General features: G+C 37.9%; 1 protein-coding gene across 1 annotated transcript in view; it reads right to left on the bottom strand.

Moving 5' to 3' along the window:
• The window catches only part of LOC127430252 (membrane-associated phosphatidylinositol transfer protein 3-like), a 162251-nt gene that overhangs the window by 78902 nt on the left and 61797 nt on the right, over positions 1-21552 (bottom strand). The window contains exons 4-5 of the mRNA XM_051679924.1: positions 10414-10490; positions 9691-9908 (exon numbers count right to left, since the gene is read on the bottom strand). Of these exons, the coding sequence (XP_051535884.1) occupies positions 9691-9908; positions 10414-10490 (295 nt within the window). The remainder of the gene's footprint in view (positions 1-9690; positions 9909-10413; positions 10491-21552) is intronic.

Raw genomic sequence — 21552 nt, 5'->3', positions numbered from 1 at the left:
TCATGACGGGTGCCAGCGGCTTGCAACATCCCTTCAAGATCTATAAAAAAGCCCTGATCATCGATGTTAGGTGCGTAAATATTAGCCAAAATAAGACTTTGCCCCTGAATTTCTGCTAAAACAATAATGTCTCTTCCTAATTTATCTATAATCTGTTTGAGACATTTGAATTGTAGATGCTTACTTATCAGTTTAATGACTCCCCTGCTCTTACTTGAGTCAGCACTAAAGAAAACAAGTTCACCCCATATCTTCCCAAATTTTTCAGCTTCCTGCGGGGAAAGATGCGTTTCTTGAAGAAACACTATATCATATTTCTTATGCTTACGAAGAGAAATAACTTCCTTCTTTTTATGGGATGCCCCAACCCATTCACATTCCAGGTGGAGAGAGACGATCCACTCATATTAACATTTGATATTTTGACATAATAGAAAAAATATATGTGTGTCAAAAACAAAATTATGAAGAACACATTCCAACATTAGTGCAACATTCAGACCCCAAACTTCCCAAACAGAACAAACAGAAAAAAGAGCGCATTAACCCTGCGCACGACAGCACCAACTGGAGTCCATCCCTCTAAACTCAAACAGACTATGTACACCTACGAGAGACCCCGCAACAACTCTGCTGTCAGATTGCTCAAGTCCGGTGTTTCTATAAAAATTTTGTGAGACAGAATTACACAACAAAAGATAATCTATAAAAAAAAACTCCAGCCAATAGGTGGAATAAACACAAAGAACGAGCAGATTCATCCACACAACTGTGCCGAAGGAGTGCTACTTCACAAAACAAACTCCAGCCGCAAGGTGGAACCAGCACAAAAAGAAATGAAAAAGGCGCTCAGTTTCCTCGGACAGTCAAGTGAATGTTCAGTGAGTTGGTCCACTCGGCTGCAACGTGAGTACCACAAAATAACTTATTATTTATAACATATTACTACGGCTACGGTTCTCCAAGTCCTCCAATTTCTCCCAGACACATTCCAAATCCACCTTAGTCGCTAGCGAATTATCAGATAATTCCCTCTCCGAAGATTCTAGATAATGGATCCATTTCTCGACATCCCCCACTCTTGTAACCATCTCAGTGAATTGTGTCTCCATGGCAGTGATCAATCTATGTATTACAGCAAGATCCTCCAAGTCAGCAACGACCTTCGTCAGCATTGCCGACAGTTCAACATTTCTCGCCAAATTTCCCGCACTTCCCCGACTAAATCAACTACCTGGCTCGCGGCCTGCAGCTCGGGGGTGTCAGTTTGAGCATGTAAGAGTCTTTTAATGTCTCCAGAGCCTGAGGATTTTGAATTCTTTAACATATTGTCCTCCTAGAACAGTTATGGAACAAATTGAATCAAATCTCACCAGTTTATGACATTTACAGTATTAAAACTAGCAAAGTGCGCAGAGCTCGCCATTCACACATCCGAACCTCGCATGGCATCCATGTTCCCTTGATAAATGAGTGTTGGAGGTGACGCCACAGAGTGGAGTCCTAAATGGATCTGTTTGGTGGAGACCTAGAAAGAAGCTCCTTTTACAGCCTGTTGTCTGGGGGAACTACACAGCGCTGTGATGGCTATGAAGGACGTCACTGAGGAGGGTGTTCTCTAATTATAATGATGACCCATAAGCTCATGCTAATCTGTCTTCAGTGACATTGCCCACTGCTACACAAGAGTTGGTCTCATTTACATCTATGTCACCAGAGGCTACCTCTCGCTCTCTCACTTTGGCTTTGTCCAAAATCTAGTGAACAGCCTCTATAGGCAGTATTTTTAGGTGTCATAGGTGCTCCCAACGTGAAGGCTGCTCCAAAAGGAAGGCATAATAACACAGCTTATTTACGCATAATAATAACATATATAAAATATTGTAATTACTATAAATAATAATAATAATAATACATTATTTTATTATTATTATTATTATTATTTCAATCAGAAGTTCCTAAAAAAAAATGACCTGAAAATTGTACTCGAAATTTTGAGCCCTTCACACTTCAGCCCTCCAAAGGGAATAATAGGGCATAGGGATGATCACTTCTGAATGGGAAACATCCAAAAAATCCATCCAAGGTGGCTGACAAGACAAACATAATGTTGATAGCAAATGTAATTCATTAAATTTCATAACATTAATAAAAAAATTTTTAATCTGATTAAAAATTCACTATCTTGCTATATATTTGTGTATGCTGTGTATTTTTATGCCATTCGTTAATGCCATACATTATTGACATCAATTGTGAGTCAAGTCTTCAGTATGCTTTGTGCGAGAAGCGCTATTTATGACAAAATAATCTAAAACAATCCAAAACATTTCTTCCAAATAATGTCTTGAGTGCTAGTCTTTACCCTGACTCCTGGCAAGGTCAAGGCAAATGCGCTATGACCCTGCAGGAACAACAGTTCCTGTCATGTTAACATGAACTCTACTGGCTGGAGAATGACACAGCCATTATAGTAACGAGCCAGCAGACCAGGGACCAGTCCAATTAGACACGCTCCACAGCAGGAGAGGGTTCAAAAGAGCACCTCTAAACTGCTCAGTATTCCCCATCACCTCACCACCCTAGATTCATTATTTATTAACACAGTAGTGTAATTAATTTTTGGGCCATGCTAACAGCTGGTGTTGTTGCTGAGGACCCGTTTTACCTCCCGAGAAGAGTTGGACTAATGTGCCTGGCTGGGGGAGGTGCAATTTCAAAATTGAAAATTGAAAACAAAGTGATTTTGAATGGAAAACTGTCATATTTTAGGATTAATGATTCCACTTCCATTTCTGAAGGTTCTCCTTCACAAATTCAAATGGCTGCAGTAAGAGAGAATAAATCTGAACAACGCACTGTGCAAAAACAACATTAAAATGCCACACATGCAAACTATTAAAGGAATAGTTCACCCAAAAATAAAAAGTCTGTCATTATTCACTCAGCCTCAAGTTGTCCCAAAACTGTATGACTTTCTTTCGTGAATTTCTCCTCGTGTTTTTATGCTAGAAATTACCCAGATAACACACGTACATCTAATTAACATATGCTTTATATTTTCAAAAGATCATATTTACAAACATTCTAAATCATAAACATCTCAAACACATCTGCTGAATGTCTTATTGACATCCAAGAGAAAATGTCTTATAAACGTTTTGCAGATGAGCAAACTACAGTATGTAAAACAATATGTCTTTTAGATGTAAACACACACATCAGATACAAGTCTGGATGATGTATGTGTGCTATCAAGGTAATTTATACAGGTTTGTAATGACATGAGAGTGAGAAAATGACAGTATTTTCATTTTTGGCTGAACTATCCCTTTAATCTTAGCATAAAGTAGCTTTTCATGTCAGGGACTATCTTCTAGCAGGTGGCACTTAACTGTAACTGTTAACAATACAGCAAAGCCTCTTGTAACGTACTGCTAACATTACTGTAAAAAGCATTAACAGTTTGTCAGACGGAAACCATTCTCACTAGGCCTCAATACAAGTGAACACACTAAAAGGATGAAACGGCAATGTCTTTATCTTTACAATGCCTACACTCTTTACATGACTGGAGAGAAGTAAAAAATCCTCACCAGAAAAGAGACTACCAAGCAAGGAAGTCACAAAGATATTCCAAGAGAACAAGAAAGAAAACGAGCCCTGAACTTTCCTGTATGTCATAAAATATTGATTTTGATGTTCTGCTTGTTTCCCACCTTAAAGCTGTGAATACTAAGCTTCAACAAGCAGGCACATTTTATACAAGCAATGGTGTTAGGGCTTACAATCATGAATTTAATCAAGCATAGGCTTGAACAGCCCTTGAAAAACATGCTACAGTAATGGTATCAGATTGTATTAACATAATAATTTGAACCATAACTCAGTGCTGAATGATTACCATTCAGTATATTACAATTGTATATGTCTAGAAAAGAAAAAAAAAAAAGAATGTTTTTAGTTAAACACATACATCCCTGCATCTTTTTCAATCTGCAATCTAAAATCACAGTTTATGTGTAGTCATGGAAAGTATAAAGTCCTCTATACCAAACATCAAGGTTAAATGAGTAACCCACTAACACACACTCACACAAAAACATCCATCTTTACATACACACCTCCTTAAGTCAAAATAATCCTCCCACCCTTATTAGCTGTATTTATGACTCACGCCAGAGGATGTGACCCCAGTTCTTTCAACGACAAAACCTTCCAAGCTCCCTCTCAGAACAAATAAAGTCCCCTGCACTTCCTGTTAGCCTTCTCCACAGGTGATGGCTGTGAGGTCTCAAAAATAACCCTGCTCCAGCTGAGGAGGGTGTAAGGAAGGATTTCTGATCAATAATGCACCTTTAGACTACCAAAAAGCTCTTGCACAAACATAAGCAGGAGCTGAAATCTAACCCATTCACAACCACTGCTGTGTGTAGACTAGCCATCTTTTTGAAGATCTAATTTGTGGGAGCTTATAATAAATCTTGTTTTTGTTTATAAAGCATTAGCTGTCATTGACGTTATGCCATCTGACCATTAGGACTCAGATAAAGGATATTTATCTGAAAAGCCTCCGTGAGCTATGTCTTTCAATCACTCACTCAATGTCATAACCTTGGAAACTGTCTTGGGCACAAAGTTCATCAGTTTCCAAATATTAGAGCTATATACCATTTTAATATGCAGAGAACTACACTGCCCAACAAAGCCAAAATGCAGTAACTATGCCAACACTGAAAAAAATAAATAAAAAAAATATTAAATAAAAAAAATGGCTTCATGGCACAGACCAGGAACACGAATAAAGTAAGCAAAGGGGGTTATGAAACTGGGTCCGAGCTTCAGCCTGTGTGAAGACTGACAAAGACTTACAGGTGGTCTGGTCCCCAAGCACAGAGGAGTTATACTGAGCAGACTTGGACCACCGACACTCAAAGTTGGTACTGTCCTCTAGAGACAAATCAGCATCCACCAGTTGAGACAGAGCCCCAAATTGTTTTACTCCAGGAGTCACGTATTGAATTGACTTGCACACCGTGCTTCGGTGAGAGAAAATCAATGTGGAAGCGTTTTTTGTCAGAGTTGCTAATTGGAAATGCTGTGTGGAGACGGCAAACAAAGGCCTATAACATTCCTCTCCACCTTTGCTTTTGTATGCTTTCTAACTGCAAACACTAATGCATGTGTGTGAGTGTTTGTGTGTGAGCCCTTGATTTAGACCACAAGAATACACAAATGCATTCACACACACACACACACACTCTCTCTCTAAAGGCACATCTGTAGGCACACCTCATTAGGCGAGGAAACTCATTATCCGCCGTGAAAGCTTGGCAGGCTGGCCACAAGTTTCAAAGGCAAATCCCAAAGCTCTTAAACAGAGGAAATGTAAACATACTGTACATGCATGGCAGCTGTACTGGCAAAAAACTCGCCACTACAATTTCACCAAACACACTTACACATTCAGGTCACAACTGGATCTACAAGATATGTGTACAATTTTCAAAATATTTTCAAGATAATTAGAAAAAAATAGAATTAAATATATTTTGATACATTTTGATTTCATTTTTCATATATCAAAGAGATTATGCAACAAATCAGGACAAAGCAAATTCATTACTTTCACATTGAAATATCACGAGACGCAACTGGCTGTCCAACTCATATTAAGCTACACATTACACATGAGCTACAAGTAAGTATTTTCTCAGACACTTATTGAGTCTAAACAGATGTACAACTTACAGAATTTCAGTAGTACACCCAAATGACAATAGCCATATCATACTGTTCAAGTGTTGTACTTGCAATAGTTTACTTCAATGCTGTTTCTTTGTCAAATAGCAACGTCAAATGCAAATAAGTCAAGTCAATCATTGAAACAACAGTGCCACCTTGAATAAAAAAAAATTGCATGTATAACATGTATGTGTACATGCATATGCGATAATTCGGCATTGTTGCACTGAAAATCAATGTGATACAGTAGTCATTTGTATATGAATATAGTACTAATTTCTTGTGTATAAACAAATAAATAGATATGCTGTGACAGTAAACTTATATAGATATGAAATAATCATAAAAATATAATTTATGGAAGTGCAAAACAAAAATGACACTATTGCATACTTAGGGTCTTTAATGACCCTATACACTTTTGGTACTTTAGCCATTATATTTTATTTATTTATTTTTGTTGCAATTTTTTGTTACAATTTTTATGAGAGAAAGATTGAGGAATACTTAAGAGTTGTGGGCACAACTCCAAAAAATCAATGAGGTACAGGTGGTGGAATGAGGTCCTGGATCATTAAAAGAACTGAGGTATGGGTTTAAGTGTTAAAAAATCTAAAAGCAGTGCAACGAATGGAATAGAATTGAGGTGCCTTGAGGCAAGTTTTTAAAAGTTCTTTTAACTAGACACTGCTTCTTAAAATCCCTGCGGTCATGGCACAAACAGAGTATAAACAGTGTGATGCATCACAATGTTCAAAGAAGTGGATCTTGTGCATGTTTACATGGAAAAACTATTCCAAAATGGCACAGACTGGTTTGGATATATGAGAAGATACCTATGAAAAACATGTCCGGATCAAATTTCATCCCAAAATCTCATTACTCTAATGGCAATAAATTAATAAATAAAATAGTAATAAACATAAAATAATTTTAAAAAAAATTGATATACAGAATAGAGTATCTAATGATAATCCATATTGAGAATAACAGAATTACAACATCAAAAGTAAAATGTACAGCCACATTAGAATTTGTGGGCAAAAAGTACATGATTGTCATGAAAATAATATAATGAATCACAACGGTTCCAAAAAAAGTTTCATTTTTTTAATGCATTTTATTTAGATTTTGGGCTGAATTGTGACTTGGACATGTTTTCCTGAGATTTACCCATTGAGGGCTGTCTGCAATGAGCCCTGACTATTTAGCCCTCGCTGATTCTGTCAGACAGGATGACAGAGCCCAGCAAGAGATTTGATCAGCCACAGAGCACACTGCTGTCGTCCTACAGCATAACAGTGTCCTGCCTCCTGATGTTGTTTTTGCTGATGCTGATCTAAGTATTTATCTGACCGTCTATGCCATCATTAAAGTGTGTGGGAAGAAAACAGAAAGGAAGAATGGATGAAGAGAAAACAACATTGTGTGATTTTGAAGGTGGGCAGGTGTGTGAATGTCAGGATGTTTACTAAGAGTATGTTAGAGTGAATCTCATGAAAACATGTCCAGGTCACATTTAAAAAAAAAAAAAAAAAAAAACTACTGTTTTTATATATATATATATATATATATATATATATATAAATATAAAATATATATACACTGTATATATTTAAAAACGTAAAAAAAAAAAAAAAAAAAAACTCTTAAAGGGTTCACCCTAAAATTTAAATTCTGACATTATTTACCCCTAACTCTGTATGACTCTCTTTATTCCTTGGAACACAAAAGGAGAAAGTCTCTTCCTCCGGACATATCACTTTTATATCACTTTTTTCAGAATTGGACAAATGCAGACAGATAGACATAAAACTACTCGTGGTTTCTGCATCTATCTTTTCCTTCGTTCTTTGCTCAGTATAGCTCATACGCATTGCTGCTACAGCCACTCTGAGCAATGAACCATAAAACCCACTGCAAAAGAGGAAATGCCATTTGTATGTCACTCATGAAAAGAGTTTATCATGTTGATCTTCGTGGTACCCGAGTGTTTGACATTTTTTATTAGACCCTGTGTTCCATGGGAGAAGGCAGAGATTGTGAACATGTGATCAAAGAAGCTCTTCTCCTTTCTGTGTTGGTTCTGCTCAGCTCTGTGACTCTTCGACGCTCCTTCGTCTTCATTGCTTCACCGAGCTGATGAAAAAGGTAGGAAAAGAATACAAAAAAGGCCTAAAGCTTTAGAAGAAATCCAGTAAAGGCCCCTGAGCCACTGAGCTCTCGAAGCGATGGATCCACTTTCACGGCTTAAAGGGACTCTTTTCATAACGAAGGCTGATTCTCGCAGAAAGCATTAGCGTTACATGCTTACTTGGGGCTGTCTTCTTACCTCTTATTCATTTCATCCCTCATAAACGAATAACAGCAGAGAGAGCCGAAAAAACTCATTATGTCTTGTTAAGCAAACAAATCACACTAAGCCTTAGCTTTCTGTCTTTTCTGCTCTGTCTCCTCTTTTATCTCTATAAGACAAAGAGATACTATGTGAAAGGAAATGCAATTAATAGGTTACTTATAAATTCTAGTTAATCTTATTCTACTGGGTCATTGTCTTTATGACTTTTCAGTGTGAAAATCAGCAATTAAAAAGGGCAGTGGCCGTAAAGGTTGTGAATTCTATGAATATGAACACTTTGAGTTGTGTCATTTAGTGATAATTTAAAGGGCATCTCTTTCCGTAATGATTCAGTCATTGTGTATTGTGTGTGGAATGTTAAATATCATTATATATCAGTAACATAAAAAATAAAATAAAAAAAATAAAATTAAAATAAATCAATATTTGGTGTGGCCACCCTTTGCCTTTAAAGGGACAGTGCATGAAAATTCTCTATGTGAGAAACAGATCAATATTTAAGTCACCGTTTACTGTAAAAATCCACTTTCACTTTCACATTCTTCTTCTTTTGTTTGTGGCGATCACATTCTTCATGCATATTGCCACCTACTGGGCAGGGAGGAGAATTTATAGTAAAAAAGGACTTAAATATTGATCCGTTTCTCACCCACACCTATCATATCACTTCAGAAGACATGGATTAAACAACTGGAGTTGTATGAATTCACTTGCATTGAATGGACCAATAGAGCTGAGATATTCAGAAGTCTTTGTTTGTGTTCAGCAGAAGAAAAAGTAATTTAGATGGCATGAGGGTGAGTAAATGAGAGAATTTTCATTTGTGGGTGAACTAACCCTTTAAATTAGCACCAATTCTCCTTGGTACACTTGCACACAGTTTTTCAAGGTTGTTGGCAGATAACTTCCCACAGTTCCTCTATGTATTTAGGCTGTCTCAATTGCTTCTGTCTCTTCATGTAATCCCAGACTGACTGAATGATGTTGAGTTGCGGGCTCTGTCGGGACCACACCATCTGTTGTAGGACTCCTTGCTCTACTTCTATTTGCAAAAGGAGTGTTTGTAATCCTGAAATGTTTATTTCCTATTGACACACTAAATCAAAAGATGTAAAATAACTATCTTTAGACAAAAGTTTTTGTGAAACATCCAATGTGCCTAAGACTTTTGCACAGTACTGTACATCTGTAAAATGTTCTTAAAATAAACATTTACTGAGTTCCTCAACTTGACTAGATAATCATCTCTCAAGAACAACTGAAACTGTAAAGCTGTCAGCACTTCCTTATGAAATGGGTTTCATGCATTATTCAGGTAGCTTCACCTGAGGGTGTTCACATGACCTCAGATCAAAATATCTAATTATGGCAACTCAGCCAATCCAACCCTTACATACATACTGTGTCAGTACCATGGATTAATGATGGTAATACCATGGTACTTAAATAGCACTCATTGATTACTGTACTTCAAAGCAGTTAAAAAAAGTACCATGGCACATGTCCAAAATCATGGTAATTCATGGTACTTTGTTAGTGAATGCTAAAAACCATGTTATTGTCCCTTCAAAGTAATAGTCACTCACTTGGACACGAGGGAGAAGGCCTCCGCACATACGGCCGGGCACGGCACCAACTTAATGATGACATGTTGGGCTGCAGCTTGAAAGTGAGCTTGGGACACTTTCTCCAGCACTGAAGACAGGGTGTTCACATCTGCAGCCTTCGCGCCCGGCTCACCACCCACCGTATCCAGTATGTTCCCCCCATGCACCACCAACACCAGCACATGGGTTTGACATTTCTTCCGGAAGGAACACAGAAAGGTCACAGCACAATAGTATACAAAAGTAAGAACAAGAATGTACAGGATTGTAATTTAGAGACAGACAATTTCAGAGAGATGAAACTCATGGGTTACATGCACTTTATGCAACAGTTAGTTCCGGTCCAATTGGCCAAGTAGTGCAGTTTCAAGAGTAAATTATATTTAGTAAAACAATGCTTCACTGTTTGTATCACTCCGATTGTCTGTGTTTATGGCATTGGCTGTCAGTCTGTGCTCTGCTCAGCGATGTGCAACTGTTGGTATGCTTTGGCTTTGTTTGGAACTATTTTTGTAAGATGAGCAAAAATAGAAAAAATAACTGGCCATATTAAGCACTGAACGCAAAATAAATATCATTAAATTTGCTTTGGCTACACAATTTTGCGTGGGGTGCCTCCAAAAAAAATAAAAATAAATACAGGTACAACCCTGTATTCAATACGAATTATGCTTTATACTGAATATTTAAAAAATATCTTACCTCAGTTTCCTCTAGACCATCAATGCTTGTTTGGGGGACACATTTCTGCCTCCTTACACGGTACAGTCTCTCTGACCCTATTCAGATGAAAGCATAATAGAGATAGAGAGGAGGATATGTATAGAGAGATAAAGAGAGAGGGAGAGATGGAGAGAGAGAGAGACTGTAGCTAAATTGCACACAAAATGAACCACAAAAGATTATTGATCCTATGAAGCGAGCTCATCCCCCTTTCATTAATGATTTTAACTTCCATTTATTCTCCTCATAAGATGACACAGAAAATGTAGTGCTATTATTAAAAAACCTACACTAGTACTTTCATATTTCAAAACAACTCAATAAGAAAGCAGACCCTCCATTTTTATGTCAGTTGGTGTAAAAAACAAAGGTCTAAATGATAAGGATGGCCATGTGAGAGAGTTTCAGGCCAGTTGATGGAACAGTCCTTACAATCTTAATATATTCCAATGATTTGTTCATTTGTTGCATTTGTTTTTCCGTGATGTTTAAAAACTGTTGTTACGGGGGGCCTGGGTAGCTCAGCGAGTAAAGACGCTGACTACCACACCTGGAGTCGCGAGTTCGAATCTAGGGCGTGCTGAGTGACTCCAGCCAGGTCTCGTAAGCAACCAAATTGGCCCGGTTGCCTAGGGAGGGTAGAGTCACATGGGGTAACCTCCTCCTGGTCACTAAAATGTGGTTCTCGCTCTCGGTGGGGCACGTGGTGAGTTGTGCGTGGACGCTATAGAGAATAGCATGAAACCTCCACACGCGCTATGTCTCAGCGGTAATGCGCTCAACAAGCCACATGATAAGATGCACGGATTGACGTCTCAGACATGGAGGCAACTGAGATTCGTCCTCCGCCACCCGGATTGAGGCAAGTCACTACGCCACCACAAGGACTTAGATCGCATTGGGAATTGGGCAATCCAAATTGTGGAAAAAAGTAAATAAATAAATAGAAATAATAAAAACTGTTGATACAAATTCTGCTGATTTAAACTTCACCAAGGAAACATTTTCTAGCTAGCTGACATATACTGTTTTGTCAAAATTCTGAGTGTGACTTGTGATAGCCTTGGAAGCAGTTAGAAAAGGTCAGTGTTGGGTAAGTTGCTCAAAAAAGTAATTGACTAACAATTACTAATAACTTCTCTAGAAATATAATCAGATTACTTTCTTGATTACTTTATATGATTTTATTTGATTGCACAGTAATCAAAATTACTAATTACTTTTCTTTTAAGTTACTTTCTAAAACATATTTCTGCTCAACGAATTCAAAATAATATCTATTTCCTACTTCATTGTCACATTTCTCCCTTACAATGACTTGTTATGGGGCGCAGACCCTTCAGCTGTCACAGAAATGCACACAGACATTTAGAATTAGAATAATTATTAGAAAATAATTCATGTTTTAAATGTATTATACATACCCAAGTAATGCACTTAAAAATCGAAAGCCAGCAACTGTAATCTGATTACACATATTAAAAACGTAATGCGTAACACTACCTTTCACTATAAGTAATTGTATTAAAATAACTAATTACTTTGTAATCAGAATACACCAAACACTGGAAAGGGTTGAAAATTATACATAAACCAGTAATGTTTTGCACCATTTGGCATTGTTTCCAGCGAGTGTATATGAAGTTTATAGATGTAAAATAGTTACTTTACAGTTTTAAAATTTCAAGAATTTGTTAACTAATAAGATAATAAAATATATACGTTTTTGTTGTGAGGTCAGTTAAAATATTGGCAGGGCAGAAGAGAAAACCCTTATTGTTGAGACCCGATAACAAAACCAAATAACAAACTTCAGTAACACAAGAGAGGAAGTGAAAAAGAAAAACAGACAGGGTTTTTCTCACATGCAACTTTTGAGTGTCTCTGAATCTCTGAATAAGAACATTGGCTTCCAGGCTAAATCATTCCACTTCACCTTCAACATTCCACGTTCTACATATATACTGTGGCAGCGGGGGCGTGGTCTAGCGTCCATCCGGAGAGAGAGAAAGCAGTAAGGGCACTTGCACCTGAGCTAGATTATGTGTAACACCTGTCTCTAATTCCAGTGAGCATGGGGAAAGCGGCATATAAGCAGCCACACCCCCAGCAGAGAGAGTCTGGCACAAAGAAGGCCACGGTGCTCTTGAAGCTGAAGCTGTTAAGTTTAACCTGTTATGTTTATGAAGCTGATGTGTTTAAGTGACTACGTGTTTATGAAGCTGATGTGTTAAATGCCTACGTGCCTGTGAAGCTGATGAGTTTGTGAAGTTGTAAAGCACTGAAGTGGCCTATTAAAAGTCCTACCTGAGCCAGGAAAAACTTGCTTCCCTGTGTTCTCCTTCCCGCCTGTTGTGAAGCTGTTCTACATATATATATATATATATATATATCATTTATTTTTCATTTGTAGCTTCCCCACTCTGTTCTTCAATCTCATTCTCACACTTTCATGTTCTAGCACTCCTGTTCTGGCTCACCTCCTGCCACTCTGTCAGCATGGAGCTTGTGCCCATACCCTCTCACCAGCTTTCACCAGTCTCTCTGCTTTAGAGGGAAATTTTGGACACCCGCACAACAAGGTGAAAAGTCGATGCAGGTCTTGCCCTCAGTGTGCATGTCTAATGGAATGAAGTGGTCATTAAAAGCAGCTGATCTGCAGGGGAGGACCATTTAAAGAGGCAGATAATTCAGTAATAATGGACTTAACTATAAAAACTTTAATTTGTTGAACATGAACATGTTAAATGGGAAAAAACTGTGAAGAGTTGCTAAGTATGGTTTCAAATTGGTAAAAGTTATAGCGATTTAGCTTTGAAACTTTGCATTGGAATAATGACAAACTCCCCAAATATATAACACTGTCAAAATTATGGATCATAAAGCCCTCTCACACACACTCACCGCTGTGAAGAGTACTGAATCCCCTCTTATTTCAATCGCATCACATTCCAGATATTTTTTTTTCAGTTGTGCTACTCTGTAACACTTCAGTTTGAAGAACAGTTGCAGAATCTGATCCCATCGTTTTGTAATGAAAAAACATCATTTGAAAACCAGAGCCAGTTAAGATTTTGTACAAACAAAGAACTGATTCTTAATCCATCCATGGAACCACATTTCCCAGATGCATGTTGGAACCCGCACGTACTGTATGTGGACCACCGGGATGATGTCATGACAACCCTGAGCCGCTATGACTTCAAACAGACTGAGCTGATGACAGACCAGACTGCCTCTCTTAATGGCATATTCATTCACTTCCAAATCACTGGGTCTACAAGGAGCAATTGTATTAACTGAAAAGCTTCACCCAACTGCAGAAACCCCTCTATAGTGAGAGCCTCTGCTCATCCCAGCTGCAAGGCTTTCATTCACAGCCGTTCCAGCAAGGAAAACAGCCGGGGCGCAGAGCTGTTCTCTTCAGTGCTTAACACTGCACACACTGCCTTTCAGCTGCTTCATTATCAGGCTCAGTGCCACGCTCCTGCTATTGCCTGCCTCTCAAAATATTCATAAAGCACAGTTCAAAATACTCTAATATATTCTAATTCAGACTGCATACTGAACAATGTATATGGTGAGACAGATGGACGGAAGGACGGACGGACAAACGGACACTGACAGACAGATAGATAGATGACAGACAGACTGACAGACACATGCAGTAGATTACAGACAGAGAGACAGATTTAGATAGATATAAAGATATACAGATGACAGACAGACACATTGATGACAGACAGACACATGAAGTAGATGACAGACAGACAGACAAAGACAGATAAACAAACACATAGATATACAGATACATAGACAGACAGACACAGATGACAGACAGATGAATAGAGACAGACACATGAAGTAGATGACAGACAGACATACACATGAATTAGATGACAGGCAAACAGACAGAGAGAGATAGACGGAGAGAGATAGAGAAAGAGAGACAGACAGATAGAGAGACAGATAGATACAGACATTTTACAAGAAGAAAATTGGTGGTTATTCTTAGTATGGATCTGTATTTTAGCATACTTCATGTGGAAATGTACAGAGATTCCGCAGCAGGGGCTTAATACTAAAACAGACGGTAGCGCCGTTTAGTTTCAATTGGGCTCAAAAGGTGAGAAAGTGATGGCAAAGAGATGGAGAGGAAAGGATAAAAAGCAATAACCACAGGACAATGAAATGACAAGGTGGGTGCAGAGAAAAATGAAAGGCAGAGTATTGATCCGGCCCCCGATTCCTCGCAGCCTCTGCTCCAGATTGTCACTCCTCCATAAATTCAATGAGAACATTTTGTTCTTATTCACTCTGCTCAGGAGTTGCCTGTCTCTCTTGCTTTAGCTCATGTCCATTATTTCCCACAGCTCAGTCACCCAGTCTACCCCCTGCAGATTTATAGCATCCTGTAGAGAGACACAAGCAAGAGGGAGAGAAACAGAGACAGACAGAGCAATGAGAGAGAGAGAGAGAGACGGAGAGAATGAGGGAGAGCATGTGAAGAACGTGACCGAGAAAGAAAGACAGACACAAAAGAGATCAATGGAGAGAAATAATTTTGACCACTCCGTGCAACATCACATCTTCTGCAGTGTTGGGGAAGCTACTTTGAAACTGTGGCTTCCCAAGTAACTCATGATTTAGAGTATCGGTACAGTCATGCTACTCTAAAAGAAGTCAGCTTCACTTGAATTGCAATAAGAGTATTTAGCTGACGCAAATTCAATGAGGATCTCAATTAAATTATTAGATTAGATTCAACAAAATAAATTAACACTGTTAACACTGAATGTAAAATACCTTACAGGGACATCTGTACAATGACTCAATCGAATCAGTGAATCTTTTGAACTACTTGATTTAAATGAACAATCAAAACAAAATGAATAACTACTATCAGTTTCTATTACTAGCTACTGTCACACTACTGAAATTGTAGATAAGTTAGTAGTGATGCAGCTTTTAGTTTGGTAATCCCCAACAATGATTATATCTACAGTAACACTTCCATCACATGAACAAAGCATAAATATGTTAAAAAAGGACAAGGGCTGAAAAAGATAAATCCAACAAGGAAAGGAGACCCACACATTCAACTTCAAAGACACTCATCTTTTTGAAGGGCTCTAAATCCCCAAGACATTGGCAATAAGTAAATCCAATATTCAGCTGAAAAGATGTTAAACCCTTCAGAGCCAAGTGTGTATAGACTGAGCCCCTTCCTCCTTTTGCTCCCCCAAACATTTGCTCTATATGACCAAAAGTATATGGACACTCAAACACCAAACCCATATGAGATGGTTGCACATTTAATTTCAAAACCATTTGCATTAATAGTGAGTTGGTCCTTCCTAGCTTCTACTATTCTGGGAAGGCTTTCCTCTAGATGTTTGAACATGGCTGCAGTGGCTTGCTTTCACTAAGACACAAGTCCATCAGTGAGGTCAGCTCAAAGTTGTTCATAATTAATTCCAAAGGTGTTTTAAACCTTTGAACAGGAATGTACTTTGTTTATTTAAGGTCTTTGTGCAAGCAAGTCAAGTTTTTCCACAACCACAAAAGACTAAGTCAACCCATTTCTGTATGGACCTTGCTTTGCACACAGGGGCACTGTCTGGAAAAGAAAAAGGCCCTCCCCAAACTGTTGGAAGCACACAATTTTCTAGAATGTCGGATGCCACAGCATTTAAGGGATAGTTTAAAAAATAAAACATTTTCATCATTTACTCACCCTCATGCCATACCAGATGTGTGTGACTTTCTTCTGCAGAGCACAAATGAAGATTTTGAGAAGAATATCTCAGCTCTGTTGGTCCATACAATGCAAGTGAATGGTGGCCATAACTCTGAAGGTCCAAAAAGTACATAAAGGCGGCATAAAAGTAATCCATACACATCCATACACATTAAATTCACATCTTAAGAAGCGATATGATAGGTGTGGGTGAGAAACAGAACAATATTTAAGTCCTTTTTTTACTATCAATCTCCACCTTTGACCAGCTCCAACCAGTGGGTGGCAATATGCAGGAAGAACACAAATTGCCAAAAAAGAAAAAGAAAAAAGAAAAAGAAGAAAAAAAAAAGTAAAAGTGGAGATTTATAGTAAAAAGGACTTAAATACTGATCTATTTTTTACCCACACCTATTATATATCTTCTGAAGACATGGATTAAACCACTGAGTCTTATGGATTATTTTTATGCTGCCTTTATGTGACTTTTTAAGCTTCATAGTTCTGGCCACAATTCACATGCATTGAATGGAACAACAGAGCTGAGATAGTATTCAAAAAATCTTAATTTGTGTTCTGCAGAAGAAAATATATATACATCTAAGATGGCATGAGTATGAGTAAATGATGAGAGAATTTTCATTTTCGGTTGAACTATCACTTTAAGATTTGCCTTCACTATAATTAGCCAAACCAAATTAATTTGAAATTAATTTGAAGAGGGTGACTACATCCACTATTGGTCATGTAGTGTAGTTTAACAAAACATCGACCTTTGCAAGGGAAAAGAATGGAATATGAGACAAATAAGGGAACACACTGGGGTAAATCAAAACCATGTGAGAGAGAGAAGTATAAAGAAAGAGAGCACATATGAGACAGGAAGGAGAGTGATAGAAGGACAAACAAACAAGAGAGAGAATAAGACTGCAACAGGAGAGAGCAGGGTGATAGAGGGAGAGAAACACAGAAACAGAGGTTGAAAGAGATGGAGAGAGAAGGGGATGTTTACAGAACGCACATATGCATTGAAAGCTGTGATAAACATTAACGTGTTGCCAAAAATATCACCTGGGTTGACAGTGGCCACAGGCTGCCTTTAACTCAGCAAACTCATGCAGAGGCTTAACAGAGCGGTGAAGAGTACATCTCAACCGAAGAGAGCTGGAGATAATATCATCACATATATCCAGCCCTGACTTACTCATATGCAATCTGTAGTTCATCTTCGTCAGTCATCAAAGCAGACGTGTGGTCGTGTGGAGGGGTGTATTAGTTAGCCCAGAGAAAAGACCACATTTATACCACGTCAGTCAAAACAAAGTAATAAAGGCTAGATCTCTTTCTTTGTAATTTGCATCTCATAAATCGTGAGTCACATAAAGTGCATGTGTACTTAGTAAATACATAAGAAATCAAAGAGCAAGATAACCAGTGATTGGATTGAAAAACACAGATTGTGATATCAGTTTCCATGCAAAGAGTCTGGCTGTCTGCTGTAACCTCTTAGGAAAAAATGTCAAATGACATAGGATGCATCATTTTTTAATCTGGCCATGACAAGGTAATTATCAGTGAATAACTACTTACATTTTGGTCTGTTCCTCACACAAAGCTATTGTATGGCTTCAGAAGTCTAAGAATATAGCACACAAGTCATTTTGACAACTTTATTGGTGCTTTTATGATGTTTTGGAGTCTTTTTGGAGCATGACAGACTCTGGTCACCATGAACTGTTGCATGGCAAAAGCTGCCACATGATTCTTTAAAAACTTCTACTTTTTGTGTTCCATGGAAAAAAATTACAGCAAAGAATGACAGAATTTAAATGTTCGGGTGAACTATTCCTTTAAGCACTCCCCAATTATAAATCAATTTAAACTGGCTTCAAACTCCACTGCAATGCCCTCTCCATAAAAAAGACTGGTGTGTGCAAATTAATTACTGACCAATTAACCCTTCTGTTATGTTCGGGTAATTTCTGACCCGTTTAAGAGTTAAAAACAGTGAAAAATTAGACTTAATCTCAAGTTTGGTTAAAATGAATAAGCATTGATAGCATTTTGGAACAAAATGAATATGTTTATAATATTTGTTTATATTTATGGAATGTCCAAATTTTTGCCTACACCTATTATGTTCGGTTTAAATCTGACCCGCGGTAAATAATGCTGGTTTTCATTGCAGTTGTGAAGCTTCTCTTGAGTGAAGGGTGTCAAAAGATCTCTCTCTCTCTCTCTCTCTCTCATACTTAATAAACTTCATTGTTACTTTTACTTTATCAAAATCAGCAAAGACTTCACCTAAAAAAGACTTGTGAATGAAAATATGAAGGTGATCATTTTAGTCGACCATTTTTCAAGGTTTTCTACTTCCAGAAGTACAGAAACTTTCACCGGGATGAAGTAGACATCAAACACATTTCATACAATAGGGTTTCAGTTTTTAGAAAATTGTTTATGAAATATGATACGCACAGCTTTATAGGGTTAACGCTTGCAGATATTATACACAGACCTGCATACTGCCAGAACTGTGTGTAGTGCGCACACAAACACACACACACACACACACACACGCACACACGCACACACGTACACACGTACACACACACAATTAGTGATTTGTAGTTGTTCAACTGCACAATGTTGATTTGACAATGCTGACAATGTATTTGCTGTACAATAATATGTTCTCTTTTTTTGCGAAATTCTTATGGTTGTAATGTTGCAGAATTTAAACCATGATTATGTTTTTCTTTCAGACTAAATAAATTTGTATGTAATATGATTATCATCTTATTTTAAGTACTGTAAATCCGTAAAGCCAAAAATGTGTATCTATTGTACAAGTGTAGTACCACAACTCACAAATAGGTGGCGCTCTTTCAAGTTAAAATGCTACTATAAAAGTCTTTATTCAGTGAAAAAAACAATGTAGGTAATCCTGTGCCAATTTTCATGTTTATAATTTATAGATAAGTGTGCTGTAAATTAACTGAAAATCTATTGAACTCTATACGGGTAATTTTTGACCCGAACATCACAGATTTCATAACATAACGGAAGGATTAATAACATACTGAATCAGTCAAACCCCATAATCAAAAAAGCGGATGACAGAAACAGATTAAGCCTTAGATGTGGTGTGATTGTTGTGGTGTGATTGACGTTTTATTGAACAGTTAGAGGCCCTCAATAACACACTTTACAATGAGTTTGGTCTCACCGTGACATGGGAAATGTGTGCAATTACAGGAAGAGCAGAGCAGATATTTTTGACCATCTGCTTGCCAAGGATCACACCTGGCTATACCAAGTCCCAGGTGCAGAATACATTTTTTTTTTCCAAATTTGCCATGGACAGCAATATGCTCTATGGAAATACATTCTAAATTCTGACCTCAGCACTCGCCATCTCAGGTAAAGGACTGTGAAGAAAAAATACAGACTATCTCTTGCACGCATGCACTTACCAATAAATGTACCCATACATTCACCGCAAAAAGCACATAATCAGGATAAACACTCAAAATTTCTTTTTTTCCCCCATAATTTAATTTTCTATAAAATAAATTAATGCTATCATAAAATTAAAAAATGTAAAATAAAATTTTAGAACAGAGCATAACATGTAATGGCATAATACTGCATTTTTTTTTTTTTTTTTTTTTTTACTGCAGAAATCAAAATTTTAAAGAATTTTTCATGATATTTTAAAGATATTATTAATTTCCATGACTTTTCCCAAACATGGACATCATAGTCTTAAAATATTCTAGGTTTTCCATGAATGTGTTAACGCTGAGAGAGTCTACGATGTAGAGTAGGGAGTAATTATTCATGGAATATTGTATCAATCATAAAATTGGTGATTGATACAATCACAGTCACTGTGGTGACTGCTTGAATTTCTGCCTGCCTGGAGGACATCTCGGCCTGGATGAAGGAGCACCACCTGCAACTCAACCCAGCCAAGACTGAACTCCTTGTCTTTCCAGCCAACCCTGCTGTTGAACACAACATCACCGTGCAGCTGGGTGCAACTACAGTAATGCCTTCCAAATCGGTCAGAAATCTAGGGGTAACCATCGACAACAGACTAAATTTCACAGACCACATCTCAAAGACCGCAAGATCATGTAGCTTTACACTCTACAATATCAGGAAGATAAGACCCTTCCTCTGTGAACATGCCACACAACTGCTTGTCCAGTCACTTGTCATAACTAGACTGGACTACTGTAATGCTCTCACTGCAGGCCTCCCTGCATGTGCAATTAGACCCCTCCAAATGATCCAGAATGCAGCAGCACATCTGGTCTTTAATGAACCAAAGAGAGCGCATGTTACACCACTCCTTGTCTCTCTCCACTGGCTGCCGGTTGATGCACGTATCAAATTCAAGGCTCTGATACTGGCATACAGAACAGTCACTGGGTCTGCTCCAGCATACCTAAAATCATTTATGCAGAGCTACGCGCCCACTAGAAGCCTGTGGTCGGCTAAGGAACGTCGCCTTGTTGTACCAACACAAAGAGGCACCAAAACACTTTCCCGGACTTTCAGCTTCATCGTACCACGTTGATGGAACGACCTTCCCAACTCCATCCGTGAAGCTGACTCACTCTCTGTCTTCAAAAAATGACTAAAAACACATCTTTTCCATGAGCACTTAACCAGTCATAAAAATAAAAAAAATTCTGTTGCACTTTATTCTGTTTTGAATACTATTATGATGCTAGTGATACTTTGTAATACAGCACTTTTCATACCACTGTCTCCTAAGATGATTCGCTTATGTTTTCCTCTTTTGTAAGTCGCTTTGGATAAAAGCGTCTGCCAAATGAATAAATGTAAATGTAAATAAAATGTAATGGTATATATGGATGTAAAAAACAAACAAACCCGTATCTGTGAGCGTGTGATTGGTGTGAGTGTCACAGAGCACCTGTGCTCTCTGCTGTGCGTATGTTGGCATGCTGTGTGTAGACAAGTCCGGGCATCCTCACTGTAGGACTGACAGATCCAGGTGTAACACCTGTCCACCGCAGTCCCTGTCTCTCTACCTTCACATTCACACACTACCAAAACACATCAAATAGGGAGGACACAACACAACAGGATCTGTTTGTAGTGTTACAGCTGAACAAGTTCAATTATTCTTGATACCTATGCAGTAAGGGATGTAAAAAATACTGGAACTTGTCATTTCCGGTCAACGCTTTACTCTGCTATAAATAAAGGCAAAAAGCCCAAACATAAAGTTATATACTAAAAAGTTATATTACTTCGATACCAAGTCAATACTAAAAATAAATAAATGATCTAATTTTAAAATGTAAAATTATCACATTTTTCTTAGGACCTTGCAGTGT

This window comes from Myxocyprinus asiaticus, chromosome 39 (assembly GCF_019703515.2).
Source record: "Myxocyprinus asiaticus isolate MX2 ecotype Aquarium Trade chromosome 39, UBuf_Myxa_2, whole genome shotgun sequence".
Lineage (NCBI taxonomy): Eukaryota > Metazoa > Chordata > Actinopteri > Cypriniformes > Catostomidae > Myxocyprinus > Myxocyprinus asiaticus.
This window is presented reverse-complemented; position numbering and strand designations above follow the sequence as displayed.